This window comes from Rhinoderma darwinii, chromosome 4 (assembly GCF_050947455.1).
Source record: "Rhinoderma darwinii isolate aRhiDar2 chromosome 4, aRhiDar2.hap1, whole genome shotgun sequence".
In the NCBI taxonomy this organism is placed as follows: domain Eukaryota; kingdom Metazoa; phylum Chordata; class Amphibia; order Anura; family Rhinodermatidae; genus Rhinoderma; species Rhinoderma darwinii.
In genome coordinates this window covers 7301305-7319143 of record NC_134690.1, presented here as the reverse complement: position 1 = coordinate 7319143, position 17839 = coordinate 7301305, and the positions used below count along the sequence as shown (strand labels likewise).

General features: G+C 43.8%; 1 protein-coding gene across 1 annotated transcript in view; it reads right to left on the bottom strand.

The window, feature by feature from the left end:
• Nucleotides 1–303: 303 nt before the first annotated feature.
• LOC142759278 (vomeronasal type-2 receptor 26-like) overlaps nt 304–17839 on the bottom strand; it is a 33647-nt gene continuing 16111 nt past the window's right edge. Inside the window, exons 5-7 of the mRNA XM_075861288.1 lie at nt 1584–1820; nt 1332–1455; nt 304–1211 (exon numbers count right to left, since the gene is read on the bottom strand). Coding sequence (XP_075717403.1) covers nt 304–1211; nt 1332–1455; nt 1584–1820 — 1269 coding nt within the window. The remainder of the gene's footprint in view (nt 1212–1331; nt 1456–1583; nt 1821–17839) is intronic.

Below are 17839 nucleotides of genomic sequence, written 5' to 3'. Positions count from 1 at the left end.
GTTTTAAACTATCCAAATAAAAGATGAAGAATGACCTCATGTTCAGGGAAGGACAAGAAAAGAAATGTTGATGGAAAAATAAATGACCCCACAATTCATATCATCTGACGATTTGTCTATTTTTATAAATAAAAGGTTATATTTAAAATACAATTTATGAGCTGTATGAAGGTTCAACATATTGTCCCGAGCCTTTCAGGCCCGTCATAGAGAATATGTTATATGGGGTGAAGCTGACATAAGTAAACCACGTGTTCTTTATGTAGGATCATCATCATCATCATTGAATATTAAACAATTGTCTCATCTGGTTCCTCCCTCCAGTAAATGTGTTCTTGAGTTCAGTTCTGGTCTCCATAGGATAATGTAGCATTTTGGGAAGAATATACACCCTAAAAGTCCAGCACTAGAGGTTAATATGGCAAATATCTCCACAGCCACCATGTATTTCCCTTTGGTACTCAGATAAGCCGGGATCATGGCTATCCAGACACTGCAGAACACCAGCATGCTGAAAGTGATGTACTTGGCCTCATTAAAACTGTCCGGTAACGTCCGAGCTAAAAAAGCTGTAACAAAACTAACAGCCGCCAAGACCCCCATATAACCTAGGACAGAGTAGAACCCAATAACCGAGCCCTCATTACACTGCACAATGATCTTTCCCTGATAGGAGTGTATGTCCAGTTCCAGGAAGGGAGGTGCTAGAGTCAACCAACCCATACAGATCATTACTTGGATGGATGAGCAGAACAACACCAGAGAATTTGACCACTTGCTTCCAATCCAGCGTTTCCAGGCGCTGCCAGGCTTGGTGGCTCTGAAAGCGATGCAAACCATGACGGTTTTGGCTAAGACACAGGAAACAGCTACTGAGAAGAGGATTCCAAATGAGACCTGACGTAGCAGGCAAGTTAGGTCCACTGGATGCCCAAGGAACAAGAAGACACAGAGGAAGCTCAGCATGATGGCGACCAGGAGAAGGAAGCTCAGGTTTCTGTTATTGGCTTTCACAATGGCCGTGTCTTGGTACAAAATAAAAGTCATAAGAATCATGAATGAAAGGAAACAAAATATAATAGAAACCAGACAAATAACCAGGACGATTGTGTCATCTGTGTAGGAGAGAAAATCCAGCAATCTAGGAACACAACGATCCTTCTTCTCATTGGGCCAGTCGAGGTCTGTACATTTCATGCAGCTTTCACTGTCTGGGAAATAGAAGAATAAAAAACATCAATACTAAAGAATATTCAGTATCCAAAATGTGGTCAATATACCTTCCCTCCATAATGATCAGTGGAGAACACCTATTTCTAACGTCTTCATACCTGTCAAGTTGGAGATTTCTCCCGGGGAGCACTGGACACAATCATAGCAGCAGGAAAAGATTCTGGACTTTGAGACTTTCCGGGTTCCTGGTAAACAATTCTCTGAACACTGAGATTCGGGGACCTAAGGAAAAAAACATTTATAACGTATTGTTTGTTTGAAAGCTTCTAAATGGTCTAAGATCCTCCTAAGATCCTGAGGATATAAGACATTGATCTTTTATGATCGAAAGATAAATAGTCTACACTGACCCAGAGCAGCCTCCATCTCAACTTGTTCATGCTGTTTTTCCAGAAGATGTCCCCTTTGTTGATATTAAATGTAGAATGGTTTTGTATTCGGTTTGTAGATCCAACATATATTAATACAAGTGATCCATTCTTTAAAATGTGCCAATTCACAATGGAATATTGTGTAGAGAAATCTCCATTTTCATCGAAGAGACGATTTCCATGAATATCTTTTTGGCTTCCCAGATAACGGTGAAGCTGTGAGAATGAAAGAAGGAAATGTGTCTTGTTATTTCCAGGAAACCATTCACATTCATGTTTAATGTCTATTTCTACTGAAGTGCAAAGAGTCGCTGATAAACCAGACATGCCCCAAATTACAGACTCCTCCCCAAATTCTCTATTATCCTCTTTCCCCTCTATTAAATAGCCTTACATTGGCCCTGACCGGACATTCTCAAGTAGATTATTTCAGTTTGATGATATATTTTCAACTAGAATTTTATACTCTTTTGAAGATCTGCAAGCTAAATTTAATTTCCACCTCCAGGGGCAAACACAGGGTTTTTAAAGGGGGGTTTACAAATGCAAACCAAGTTATTTTAACCACGATCCTGCCACCCTGTGGTTTTTATGCTACGAGTATTGGTCTGCACGCATCCACCAGCCGAGACCTTTATATGACAAGCTTTAATAAAAAGGGCTATGCTAGTGGATATGTGCTGACTACTATTCGTAGTGTAAAATCTAGCTTAGATAGCGCCACACAGTGGATGTGTCTTGCCATGGCATTCAGCGCCCTTTAATGAAGTGTGCGGCACTTACGTCATTCGACTCCAGCAGACCTGCTCAGAGGAGAGCAGTCCTGCATTGCAAGAGGACGGCGCAGTAACTGGATTAAGTGAATATGTAACATTTAAGGGGGTTGTCAGAGTGACAGTTACACATTATTTATGCCAGGTTTTAATACTACCATTTTTAGTGCTTTAGTGCCTTGACACGTACAACCCAGTCTCATTTTGTGATTATAATACAGATACTGGCACGATTTATGCAGTAACCTGAGTGCAATTATGGGTTGATACAGAAGACTCTGTTTCAACCTAGGGGTAGTTATATGACAACTTGACAATATGTCCCCACATGTGCCTTTCTTATGTATTGCCAACATCAATTTAATACTACGGTTAAATTAGATTGGGCACATATCAGCAACTAGGGTAAAAAAAAAAATTCCCTCACATGCAGAACAATAGGGGTCTCTGCAATATCTCAATACATGCTGACTGTTAATTTTTTTGATCAAATTATCAATTACCAATAAAGAATTTATTTTATAGTTATTGTTATACCTCCACACACTTTTCCACTTTCCCTTTCCCCACAATTTACTGTCGATTTACTGGTGGTGTACAGCTTGTGTGGTTCCTTAGTATATTAGAATACATTTTTTTTTGAGGGCTCTTGCCATTCTCTCTATAAGATATCTGTGTCTATAGGACACAGATACAATTACATGCATAACTAGCGCTGGCAAGGCGACCTTTCAATGACGTAAGCGGTGCTTACGTCGTTCATCTCCAGCAGACCTGCTCAGAGGAGAGTAGGCCTGCATTGTAAGAGGACAGAGCAGTAAGTGGATTATGTGAGTATGTAAAAATGTTTAGTTAATAGTATGGGTGACAATATCTACAGGGGGTGCTCTATCTGGAGCATTGTCTACAGGGGACTATATATGGGACACTGTATACAGGAAGCTCTATGTGGGTCACTGTCTACAGGGGGCTCTACGAGGGGCACTATCTGCAGGGGGCTCTATGGCAGGCACTATCTAGGGGGGACACTATAAATGTGGGGAACTGTCTACAGAGGGCTCTAAGTAAGGCACTGTCTACAGGGGTCTCTTTTTGGGGCACTGTCTGCAGGGGGCTCTAAGTCTGGCACAGTTTATAAGGGGTTCAATGTGGGACACTGTCTACTGGGTGCTCTATGTGCACTGTGGGGCACTGTCTACAGAAAACCCAATGTGGAGCACTGTCTACAGGGGGCTCTATGAGGGTTACTGTCTACAGGGGGCTCTGTCAATAGGGGGCTTTATCGGGGGCACTGTCTGCAAGGGGCACTATCTACAGGGGGCACTATGTGTGTGGGACACAGTGTATGGTGCTATTATTGTCAGGGAAACATTTTCTGGTGCTATTATAATCAGGGACACAGTGCATGGTGCTATGAGAATTAGAGGTGCAGTGTATGGCACTATTATATTTAGGGGTATAGTGTGTGGCACCATAAGAACTTTATCTTTGTGTATAGGTGCGGAAATTTAGAAAAGTGAGTATCTGAAGACATCTGAGCGGCAAACAGCAGTAATGAGCTGTGGCCGGGACTAGTCAACATAGAGGTCTGAACCGGATGGATAAAAAAGAGAAAAAAAGAACGACTAGAATCTGAGAAAATGTCATCTGTGAGTCACTCAATATAAGTGTTTATTCTGCCTCTAATCACTACTGTAGTCACTGTATGATCTGCAGCGAGATGATGGGTGGCATGATTTTTTTTGGTGAATCGGCAACTCCCAGCTATCTTTACCATTGTTCAGGCCATGCTTGGAGTTGTAGTTTTACAATGTACAAACCTATACGGCAGGGGTTGCACTAAATTCTCAAATTATCTCTGTACTGTGCTGTATTTGTGCTAGTGCTATATTTATGTATCTAGTTGTCACGATCCAGGGGTGTGTGAACCCATTAGACTGCTCCACCGTAGCGGAGTGGCAGCTGGCCAAACAACAGCCTATGCAAAGTTAATGTAAAGTCTTTAGCAAAAGAGTATCTGTAGGGGTCCAGACAGACACGAGGTGCAGCAGAGGCTTTGGCACGGATGGAGCTTGACGTGGCAGATGACACCAGGCATGACAGATGATACCAGGCGTGGCAGATGACACACTTGACTTCAACTAAAGGATTAGGCTCAAAAACAAACCCAGCAACCGGATACGGGATACAGGAAGCGGGATACGGGAACACTCGGAGCAGGAAACAACTATTTGTAATACGAACATGGGTAGACAACAACGCTCAGGCAAGGAGTGGAAGGGCGGAGCCCTTTTTATAGTCCAGGATGATCTGGGTATTGGTTAGGGAACTTTTTGTTTGTGCGTGTACTGGCCTTATAAGGAAATTTTTAATGAGGGTAGGGGCATCAAGGTTCTCTTTTGGTTCCCAGGACCTCCGGACCAAACCCTTTCCAGTCCACTAGATAGAAAGTCCTTCCTTCTACTCTCTTGTAGTCCAGAATCTCCTTCACCTTGAAGAGCAGGAGAACTCCTGGGAGAAACTGCAGATCTAGGAGATTTACTGTAGCGGTACAGAACCACAGGCTTAAGGAGGGACACGTGGGATGAGTTGGGAATCCTCAGAGCAGGAGGCAGACGAAGTTTATAGGTCACAGTGTTTATTTGTTGCAAAACTTCGAAGGACCGAGGAATCTGGGAGCGAATTTGTGAGAAGGCATTTAGAGACTAATGTTTCTCAAGGATAGCCACACCTTGACTCCAGGGAGAATTGAGGAGCCTTTCTTTTACTATCGGCATGCCTTTTCATGTGGTCCACTGCCTGAAGGATCACAGACTTGGTTTGCTGCCAGATGTGAATGAAAGTCCCAAATGAAGAATTAGCTGCCGGAACTTGAGTCATGACTGGCACAGGAAGAGGAACTTGTGGATGCTGGCTTTACACAATATAGAAAGGAGAAGAGGCAGTAAACTCACTTGTATGATTGTTGCAGGAGATTCCGCAAAAGGCAGAAGATGTACCCAATAGTCATATTGAGGAATGGACGAAATGACGAAGGTAATTCCCTAAAATGTGATTGGTCCTCTCCACTTGACCATTAGACTGTGGGTGATAGGCAGAAGAGAAGTCCAGCTTCACATCTAGCAGATTGCACAGGGCTCTCCAGAATTTGGACGTGAACTGCACACCCCAATCTGAGACAATATGCCTAGATAGTCCGTGAAGATGAAAGATGTGCATAATGAATAGATTAGCCAGGCAGGGAGCAGGAAGTCCAGTCAAAGAAACAACATGTGCCATTTTAGAGAAACGATCCACCACTACCCAGACCGTAGTACATCCAGCTGAAGGAGGAAGGTCTGGAGAGTCTATAGCAATATGTTGCCAAGGGACATCAGGGAAAAGCAGGGGTAGAAGCAGACCAGCAGGTTTGGAATGAGTAGCCTTGTTTCAGGCACAGTTTGTACATGAGGAAACATAGTTCACCACATCTCTAAACAGCGTGGGCCACCAGTAATGACGAAATATCAAGTCCCATGTCTTACGGACACCAGAATGCCCAGCCAGTTTGGAGCAGTGTCCCCAGCGGAGATTTCTCTTCCTGTCTGCAAGACGAACAAAAGTATTTTCGGGAGGAATGTCTCCAATTTGCAGAGTGTTAGCAGCAATAATCCTGGAATAATCTATGATATGTTGAGATATCTCCTCAGAGTCATTCGTTTCACATGATCGAGACAGGGCAACAACCTTCACATTTTTGTCTGCAGAGTGGTAGTGGAGCAGGAATTGGAACCAAGCACAAACCAGCGACCATCTGGCTTGGTGAGGATTTAATCGTTGTGCAGACTATAGGTACGTGAGGTTCTTGTGATCCATAGAAATGATGATAGGAAGAATAGTGCCCTCCAGCAAGTGTTTCCACTCCTCTAAGGCCAACTGGATGGCTAGCAACTCCCAATCCCCGATGGAGTAGTTGCGCTCTGCAGAAGAGAATAATTTGGAAAAAAAAACGTATTGCCATTGGAGTTTCTTTGAAACAGCAATACCCCAGCACCAACAGAAGGCACATCCACCTCCAGATAGAACTGTCAGAGACGAGAAGTTTGGGATAAATTGCGGGTAGAAGTTGGCGAATCCCAAAAATCGTTGTGAAGACTGAACACCCTGTTAACATGGCCACTCTAAGATGGACTTCACCTTCTCTGTATCCATCTTGAGTCCATGGTCGGAGACAATGTAGCCCAGGAAGGGCAGAGAGTTTCTCTTGAAAACACATTTTCAGAGTTTTGCATAAAGGCACTTCCCCCTTAACCGCAATAGGACTTGGCGAACATTCTTCCTATGTGTCGTCAGATCAGGTGAGTAGATCAGAATGTCATCCAACTAGACAATAACACGGACATACAGCAGAAGATCTCGGAAGTTGTCATTAACGAATTCCTGGAACACAGCTGGAGGGCATCACGAGATATTCATAGTGACCGTCTCGGATGTTGAATGCGGTTTTCCACTCGTCACCTTTGCGGATACGGATCAAGTTATAAACCCCGCGTAGATCCAGCTTTGTGAACACCTTGGCCCCACAAATTCTTTCATAGAGCTCTGACATGACCAGCCGGGGAAGAAGACTTTCAGATGAACCCTTTCTCAAGGTCCTCCTTAACATATGCCTATGTGGCATGGGTCTCCAGCAAGGAAAGGGTATAGACTCCTCCATGAGGGGGTAAAACATCTGGCAGCAGTTCAATAGGATAATCGTAAGTGCGATGAAGAGGAAGAATTTCTGCCTCCTTACTAAAGACGTCCGCACAGCTGGCATAATGTGTGGACAGATCAAGGGAGTGACAGAGGCAGTGTAGGCAAAACAGGACGAATCTGTGGCAGGCAGCGGTGAAGAAACTTGCATCCCCATTGTAGGATCTCTCTGGAACTCCAGTTGAGACCCGGAGCACGCAGACGCAGCCAAGGCAGGCCCAGCAGAGTAGGGTTGACAGCTTTAGGCAAGATAAGAAAGGCATTCTGTTCTGAGTGGAGGGCTCCAACTTGTAGTGTCAGCGGTTCAGTGATGGACAAAATAGGATTGGGCAATGGTAGTCCATTCACAGAGGCAACAGCCAGTTGTCTCTTCAGGGAGTTGGAGACGATCCGCTGGATCCTGCTGAACAGAATTTGCAGCTGATCCAGAATCCAGGTAGGCAGGGGCAGTGTGTGATCTCTCTCCAGAGACAATTTTTACTCGAATGGATAATTTGGGAGAGGATTTGGCATTTGGGGTCGTTCCCCCAAGGGTTGTCTCTTCAACCAACCCTAGGTGCTGGAGTTTCCCATCTTTTGTGGACATTGACGCACAAGATGACCTTTGAGGCCACAATACAGACACAACCCTGAAGAGCATCTGCATTGTTTCTCCTGATCGGACAATTTAATTCTGTCCACCTGCATTGGCTCTTCAGGTGGAACAGCAGGGGAATGCAGCAGAGGAAGGTGCCAATCTATAGGGTTGTCTCTCCCGGCGAACCTCCTGAGAACGTTCCTGGATCCTCATGTCGACTCGGCTCAACAACAGGATAAGGGCATCCAGGGTGGAGGAAAGATCGCGAGCTGCATGCACGTCCTTGATGTGTGTAGACAGACCTTACCAAAAAGTCGCCACCAAGGCCTCATTGTTCCACGCCAGCTCCACCACCATTGTAAGAAAGGAGATGGCATACTTTCCTACCATTGACTCCCCTTGCTTGAGGGTTAGAAGAGAGGCAGCTGCAGAGGTTGTTCGTGCCTCGAACACAATAGGAAAAGTAGAAAATATACAAGTAAAATTGGTCCACTCACCACTCATTCGAAGTAAGGACACCACATTCCATGATTATTTGGTGCACGGGCAAGAGAGCTACGTCGGGAGTAGGTAGAAATCCAAGGAAAAAAGTTAGAGATTCAGCACACGATATGATATGAAAAAATACAAAACAGTTTATTTAAGTCAAAATTAAAACAAGAAATTAAAAAATCTACGCGTTTCTTTCTAATTTTTCAGTTCTTAATCATATGATCATTAAGAGGTGTGAGATGCTGGCGAGTAGCTAGAGGTCTGCGGTCGCAGCCGTCCGAAGGTGAGGAATGGCGGCGGTCCGTGACCGCAGCCGTTACACTGGTGCTGTATTTATTTACTGAGCTTCATTCTGGTGCTGTATATATGTATTGAGCTTGGTTCTGGTGCTGTTTATATATCATGATCCTGGGGTATGTGGACCCACTAGACCGCTCTGCCGTTTCAGGGTGGCCGCTGGCCAAACAACAGTCTATGCAAATGTCTTTAGCACAAGAGTATCTGTAAGAGTCCAGACAGACATGAGGTATAGTAGATGCTTTGGCACAGATGGTTCGTGGCACAGATGTTTGATGTGGCAAATGGCACGAGGCGTGGCAGATTACACCAGATGTGGCAGAGGATACCAGATGTGGCAGATGATATCAGACATGGCAGATGATACACACATGACTCCAACAAGGTTCAGGATCAAACACAGCAACAGTATACAGGATACGGGAAGCAGGATACGGGAACACTGGGAGCAGGATACAACTAAGAGACTATTTGCTATACGAACATGGGTAGACAACAACAACGTTCAGGCAAGTGGAGGAAGGGCAGATCTGGGGATTGGTTAGGAAACTTTTACCTGGTGAGCGTGCTTGCCCTATAAGAGCGGGGATGAGCGCACGCGCACCCTATGAGAGACTGCAGGGCAGTTCGGCCTTGTGTGTTGGTGTCTCCAGGGAGGGAGATTCCTGCATGCGGCTGGAGGTCGCGGCTGTCGGCAGGTGAGAGAAGGCGGCAGTCCGCGACAGCGGCCGTTACAGTACCCCCCTTACGCCCCCTCTACTTGGGTCCAGAGGGTGAGATGAATTTTCTAATGAGGGCAGGGGCATTGATGTTCTCTTCTGGCTCCCAAGACCTCTCCTCATGACCAAAACCTTTCCAGTTCACCAGATAGAAAGTCTTTCCTCCTAATCTTTTGAAGTCCAGAATTTCCTTTACCTCAAAGATGTCAGAAGAACCGCTGTTACTGTTACTGCTGATGTATTATATGTCTGATTTCATATGTATATTCCTTGAAGTATTGATCTGCTATGATTCATTCATTCTCCGATGTATTCTGTGTTTTGTTATGTTCACATAATGAATGCATTTCTACTACAATTCTTCAATAAAACGAGTTTACAAAAAAAACAAAAATATGTACTTTTGGTTTTGAAGCTGTATTTATGCACTGAGCTTGGTTCTGGAGCTGTATATATGTACCGAGCTTGGTTCTGGAGCTGTATATATGTACCGAGCTTGGTTATGGAGCTGTATATACAGTGAAGGAAATAAGTATTTGATCCCTTGCTGATTTTGTAAGTTTGCCCACTGTCAAAGACATGAACAGTTTAGAATTTTTTAGGCTAGGTTAATTTTACCAGTGAGAGATAGATTACATTTAAAAAAAACAGAAAATCACATAGTCAAAATTATATATATTTATTTGCATTGTGCACAGAGAAATAAGTATTTGATCCCCTACCAACCATTAAGAGTTCAGCCTCCTCCAGACCAGTTACACGCTCCAAATCAACTTGGTGCCTGCATTAAAGACAGCTGTCTTAAATGGTCACCTGTATAAAAGACACCTGTCCACAGACTCAATTAATCAGTCTAACTCTAACCTCTACAACATGGGCAAGACCAAAGAGCTTTCTAAGGATGTCAGGGACAAGATCATGGACCTGCACAAGGCTGGAATGGGCTACAAAACCATAAGTAAGACGCTGGGTGAGAAGGAGACAACTGTTGGTGCAATAGTAAGAAAATGGAAGACATACAAAATGACTGTCAATCGACATCGATCTGGGGCTCCATGCAAAATCTCACCTCGTGGGGTATCCTTGATTCTGAGGAAGGTGAGAGCTAAGCCGAAAACTACACGGGGGGAACTTGTTAATGATCTCAAGGCAGCTGGGACCACAGTCACCAAGAAAACCATTGGTAACACATTACGCCGTAATGGATTAAAATCCTGCAGTGCCCGCAAGGCCCCCCTGCTCAAGAAGGCACATGTACAGGCCCGTCTGAAGTTTGCAAATGAACATCTGGATGATTCTGAGAGTGATTGGGAGAAGGTGCTGTGGTCATATGAGACTAAAATTTAGCTCTTTGGCATTAACTCAACTCGCCGTGTTTGGAGGAAGAGAAATGCTGCCTATGACCCAAAGAACACCGTCCCCACTGTCAAGCATGGAGGTGGAAACATTATGTTTTGGGGGTGTTTCTCTGCTAAGGGCACAGGACTACTTCACCGCATCAATGGGAGAATGGATGGAGCCATGTACCATCAAATACTGAGTGACAACCTCCTTCCCTCCACCAGGACATTAAAAATGGCTCGTGGCTAGGTCTTCCAGCACGACAATGACCCGAAACATACAGCCAAGGCAACAAAGGAGTGTCTCAAAAAGAAGCACATTAAGGTCATGGAGTGGCTTAGCCAGTCTCCAGACCTTAATCCCATCGAAAACTTATGGAGGGAGCTGAAGATCCGAGTTGCCACGCGACAGCCTCGAAATCTTAATGTTTTACAGATGATCTGCAAAGAGGAGTGGGCCAAAATTCCATCTAACATGTGTGCAAACCTCATCATCAACTACAAAAAAAGTCTGACTGCTGTGCTTGCCAACAAGGGTTTTGCCACCAAGTATTAAGTCTTGTTTGCCAAAGGGATCAAATACTTATTTCTCTGTGCACAATGCAAATAAATATATATAATTTTGACTATGTGATTTTCTTTTTTTTTTTTATATCATCTATCTCTCACTGGTAAAATTAACTTAGCCTAAAAATTCTAGACTGTTCATGTCTTTGACAGTGGGCAAACTTACAAAATCAGCAGGGGATCAAATACTTATTTCCTTCACTGTATGTACTGAGCTTGGTTCTGTTGCTGTATATATGTACTGAGTGTAAGGCCTGCTGACCACCAGCATCTGCCACTTAGAGGCAGCCATGTCTGCAGGGCTCTCCGAACTTGCTGGCACACACCCCTTCCCCAGAGACGCCGGCACACACTGTTGCATCTCCCCGCTGCTTCCCCTAGGGTGCACACGCTCATTCCCAGTCGTAAAGGCCCAGCACACACCAGTAAATTTGCCCCTGTTCAATTCCAGGGACTTTGAGAAGGACTCTATACACTTCCACCTTGCCTGAGCAATGTTGTGTTCAAGATGACTTCACCATTTGTGTCCATTGCCCGTGCCAAACCGAGTGTCCGAGATGACTTCACCATCTTAGTCCAGTGCTCGTGCCAAACCGAGTGTCCAAGACTACTGCACCACTCCAGTCTGGTGTCCTAGCCATGTCCAGTGTCCAAGACGACTGCACTACTCCTGTCTGGCGTCCTAGCCAAGTCCAGTGTCCGAGATGACTGCATTACTCCAGTCTGGTGTCCTAGCCAAGTCCAGTGTCCGAGACGACTGCACTACTCCATTCCAGAGCACTAGCCTCTAGTCATCATCCTGCACAGGCCTACTTGTTGACGTACCTTCTAGGTACTGTATCATTACTGACTCTCACAGATTCTGTTAATCAGCAGCTGCTCCATTATGACAGTGTGGCCCAGTGGGTCCACATACCTGCAAGTCGTTACACTGAGCTTGGTTTTGGTTCTGTATAAATTAACTGAGCTTTGTTCTAGTCTGTATTTATGTACTGAGCTTGGTTCTCATGCTGTATGTATTTACTGAGCTGTGTTCCGGTGCTTTATATATGTATTGAGCAATATTTATGTACTGAGGTTGGTACTGGTGCTGTATTTATGCATTGATCTTGGTTATGGTGCTGTATATATGTACTGAGCTTGGTTCTGGTGATGTATTTATGTACTGAGCTTGGCTCTGGTGCTGTATATATGTACTGAGTGTCACGATCACAGGATATGTGGACCCACTAGGCCGCTCCGCCATAGCGGAGAGGCAGCTGGACTAGTCACAGTCTATGCAAAAGTCTATAGCAGTTCGTATCACAAGGGTAGCTGAAATAGATCAGACAGTGGCCGAAGCTTCAGCACGGATGAAGGTGGTGGCAGCAGGTTGCGTCAGACTTGTCGGATAACAATGGAAGTGGTAGATGACAATGGACATGGCACACGACACTGGACTTGGCAGACGACACTGGACGTGGCAGACTACACTGGGCATGGCAGAAGACACTGTACGTGCTAGACGACACTGGGCATTGCAGAAGACACTGGACGTGACAGACGACACTGGACGTGGCAGACGAGGCAGGCGCAGTAGGACACGACTCTAACACTAACAGGCTCAGGAACAAAAAAACAGCACGGGATAAGGGATACAGGTAGCAGGGCACGGGTAACAACAGGAACAGGATAACACTAAGGGACAATTTGCAAGACCGACATGGGATAAGCTAACAACGCTCAGGCGGTGAGCAAAGGGGCAGGGCCCTTCTTATAGTCCAGGAAATTATGGGTAGTTGATGATGATGATTTCCTCATTTACGCATGCTGGCCCTTTAAGGCTAGGCACGAGCATGCGTGTGCACCCTATGGGACACAGTGGAGCGGAGCGGAAGTGAGTGCTGGCGTCTCCTGGGAAGGAGATGCGAGCCAGCGCTCACGGATCCATGACTGCGGCCGCTGGGGATTGAGCAAACCCGAAGGTCCACTGCAATGGACGCTACAGTATCCCCCTCTTACGGCCCCTCATCTTGGGGCCAGAGCGAAAGAGCAATTTCTTAATGAGAGCCGGGTCACTGAGGTTATTTTCCAGCTCCCAGGACCAAATACAGAGTCAGCAGCGGGTACCTGAGATGTAGTCTACACAGAAAGAGGAACTCTAGGATTTTGACTGTACACGATGTAGAATGGTGTGGAAGTGGTGGACTCACTTGTGTGGTTGTTATACGAGAACTCGGCTCATGGACGAAGCTGTTCCCAGTTATCATGCTGCAAAGAGATGAAGTGGTGGAGATAATTCTCCATGATCTGGTTAATCCTCTCGACTTGCTCATTGGACTGGGGATGATAGGCTGAGGAAAAGTCCAATCTCACATCCTGGAGTTTACAGAGGGCTCTCCAGAATTTTGAGGTAAATTGAACACCCAGATCTGACACAATGTGAAGGGGCAAGCCAAGCAAGCGGAAGATGTGCTGAATGAAGAGACTCACAAACCAGGGAGCAGAAGGTAGGCTGGGCAGCGGGATAAAATGTGCCATCTTGGAATACCGGTCCACCACCACCCAGAAAGTGTTGCATCCTACTGAGGGAGGAAGGTCTGTGATGAAGTCTATCGCATTGTGATGCCAGGGGACACCGGGTAAAGGCAGAGGTTGAAGCAGACCGGCGGGCTTGGAGTGGGTAACCTTGTTAGAAGCACACACCGTGCAGAAAAAGACAAAGTCCACAACATCTTTAGGTAGCGTGGGCCACCAGAAGTGACGAGTGGTCTTACGAACACCAGCCTGACCAGCCAGTTTAGAACTGTGTCCCCAGGGGAGGATTTTTCTCCTGTCTGCCATCCAAACAAAAGTCCTCCCCGGAGGGATGTCTCTAACCTGCAAAGGATTGGCAGTGACAATGCAGAACTAGTCTATGATACTTTGAAGGGACTCCACAGTGTCATCCGAAAAAAGGAGATTTTTGAAGCAGCACTAGTCCCGAGTATGGTGCGGTGCACGCTGTCAAGCCAGGCAAACCCACTCCAGCACGATGTATATCCAAAGAAGTAGTAGGACAACAGCACACGTCTTCAAATCATCAAAGTGGTTTTATTGTCAAGACATCCACAAACGACAAGCAACGTTTCAACCCATAGTGAGTGAAGGGTCTTTGTCAAGCCTAACATTATGTCTAAAAACATCGTTATAAATGGGTGAATACAAATGATCACATGGCCCATTCCAACCAGTGAACATCGTGAATCTGGTCTCCCAGGTGAAGCATACATTAGTCTTAATGACATACATCAAATAGTTATATAATCTTCAAAAACGTGCAAAACTACAATGTGTAATACATCTTTAATACATCATCATCAATAATATGTCAATCATTGTTATTACAATAGAAAAGTGAAGGAGGAAAGTTCACCACACTCCAGGTTCCAGCTACGATCACAGAGCTCTACTGTGCATGCTCAGCAATCAATCATCTCTGCTGTGCAAAAAAATAAATAAAGACCAGCGTTCGATCAAAAATGGTAATCAAAGTATGTATAAATGTAAGACATCCTCAGTCATAACAGGAATCCATCATACTGCAGCTCCATATCTGTATATTTTGAGGCAAAATTAATTCAATAATTAAAAACGTCTTCACTCTGTATAAGTCACATGTGAACAGGGCAGACGGAGGGAGAAGGGATCAGGTTCATATTACTTCATGATATCAATCACTAGAAGTTAAATATAAGACATCCTCAGTCATAAACAAGAATCCATCATACTACAGCTCCAAATCTGTATATTTTTGAGGCAAAATTAATTCGATAATTAAAAACGCCTTCACTCTGTTTAAGTCACATGTGAACAGGGCAGACGGAGGGAGAAGGGATCAGGTTCCTATTGCTACATGATATCAATCCCTAGGAGTTAATGTCATCAAATACTGTTTAGTGTTAAACCGCCTACATAAATCGGATCACCGAAGTGATTCAAAAACTTTCTAGGGAATGCTTGTAACTTCTGTCCGACAAATCATGTTGGACAATTATACCGCACAAAACACGAGATTTATATAATGATGATAAAAACGCCTTCATTCCGTGGTGTTAAGTCACATGTGAACAGGGCAGACGGAAGGAAAAGGGATCAGGTTCATATTACTACATGATATCAATCACTAAAAGTTAGTGTCATCAAATACTCTTTAGTGTTAATTAGCCTACATAAATCGAATCACTCAAAGTGATTAAAAGACTTTCTAGGGAATGCTCGTAATATCTGTCCAACAAATCATGTCGGACACCTATACCGCACAGAACACGAGATTTATATAATGATGATAGAGCATCAACCATAGCCCACCCAATCAAAAAATCACTATACTCAAAAACATTGCATAAAAAATACAGATGGATGCCAACATGAAAGGAACCGCTATAATCTTCGTTCTGATCATAAATCCGCTGGCGTGTGGTGAATAAACCTCCATCACGAACATGCTCAAATCTGTAAGAAATATTCCAAAAATATCAAGACCCTCAGGAATACAAGACGATGCAAAAAATAGATGCTACACAATGTGTCAGAAATCACCCATCAAGTGTACAATATTAAAATTAAAAAAATGTTAAAAACAGCAATGGGATTTCAGAGTCCAGGAATTATCTTGTATTCTAGATTCAAACCTTTGGGGTATAGGGAATCTAACTCAAAGATCCAACGTAATTCTTTCTTTTTTAATAGCTTCTGTCTATCCCCTCCCCTCCTGAGTATCGGGACACAATCTATTACCCTAAATCTCAATTGATTTAACTGATGATTCTTTTCAATAAAATGCCTTGGTAATGGAAGTTCCATCATTTTCTTTCTGATTGTACTTTTATGCTTATTAATTCTCAATTTAATAGGCATAGTTGTCTCTCCTATGTAAATCAATGAACAAGGACATGTAATCATATATACAACGAAATCTGAATTGCATGTAAATCTGTGTCTGATATTAAAGACCCTCCCCGTATGTGGATGCTGAAAACTATTCCCTTTCACAATATTATTGCAATTGCAGCAATTCAGACAGGGAAAGTTACCATTTTTGGGGGGGCAAAGTAGTAATTGTGTATTTTTCTTTCTACTACCCACGTCTGACTTAACCAGAGTGTCTCTGATATTCTTAGTCCTCCGATATGACATAATGGGTGGTATTCTCAACGTGTCAATCTCATTATGTCCCTTGGACACTATAGGCCAATTCTTTCGCAGAATGTTACCTATGCGACCACTCAAATTGCCAAAAGTTGATATAAATGGTATACGTTCAACTTGTACACCCTTAATATTGGATTCCAAACTATTGTCTAGTCTATCCTTATGTTTCTGTACAAGTTTCCTAGGATAACCTCTCTTCTTAAATTTATTACACATCTGAGTCAACCTAATTTGTTTCTGTGTAGTATCTGACACAATCCTATCTACCCTCAATAATTGACTCCATGGTAACGACTCAATCATGTGTCTAGGATGGTTACTACTATATAAAAGGAGATTATTTCTGTCTGTGGGTTTCACAAATAAATCTGTGGAAAATACTCCGTCTTTCCATTGTACCAAAGTGTCCAAAAATTGTAATTCTCGATCAGAACAAACCATGGTAAATTGAAGAGCTGGAATATGAGTGTTAAGTTCTAACAAAAACTGATCAAGACCCAACCTATCACCTTCCCATTCACGATGTTCACTGGTTGGAATGGGCCATGTGATCATTTGTATTCACCCATTTATAACGATGTTTTTAGACATAATGTTAGGCTTGACAAAGACCCTTCACTCACTATGGGTCGAAACGTTGCTTGTCGTTTGTGGATGTCTTGACAATAAAACCACTTTGATGATTTGAAGACGTGTGCTGTTGTCCTACTACTTCTTTGGATATACATCGTGCTGGAGTGGGTTTGCCTGGCTTGACAGCGTGCACCGCACCATACTCGGGACTAGTGCTGCTTCAAAAATCTCCTTTTTTCTGATATCAAACCACAGAGGCGTGCACTTTTGGAGAATGAATCCGAATCCGCCCAGTGCTATGGGCTTGATTTCCCGAGATACTACCGCACTTTCTAGTGCATCAACTTTACAAGGTATGTCAAAGACATTCGCATACAGCAATGAGGATGCGTTAAGGATTGTACAGAGTGTAACTTACGATTCAGCGTTTTTAAGTACTCCATCAATGGATGCCTTGAAGAGGCAATATGAAAGTGAAGCTAAAAGAAAGATTTCACTGGAGTTACATCTATCCACATTATTGGAGTACTACAAGGCACAGAGAATTCCCAGAGGCTTAAGATCACATTTACGCCCGAATCTGTTTCCTAATAATGAGTACTTCTGTACGAAGTTTGAACACATATCTAATAAATATGCCTTCGATTTAATACTTCTCAATGTGGAATATCTACAATCAGAAATTGCATTGATTGAAAATAAATTGAAGGAAGTTGAAGTGTCAATTGTCCAATCTTCCAATGAGCTAATTTTTGGTTCTCTAAAGGAGAAAATCTCCATGAATTTGGATAGAGTGAAGACCGAGATAGAGAGAACGAAAAGAGATAAATGGCATCGGGATTTGGAGGACTATCGCAATGGTAAAATCTACAATTGGCAAAATATGAATTCATATGGTCCTTCCCAGAGGCGGAGAAAACCGAGAAAATTGGGGAGTGGCAACCTGTTATACACTACCGGTGATTCTGATTCAACCGATGACGCCAATCAT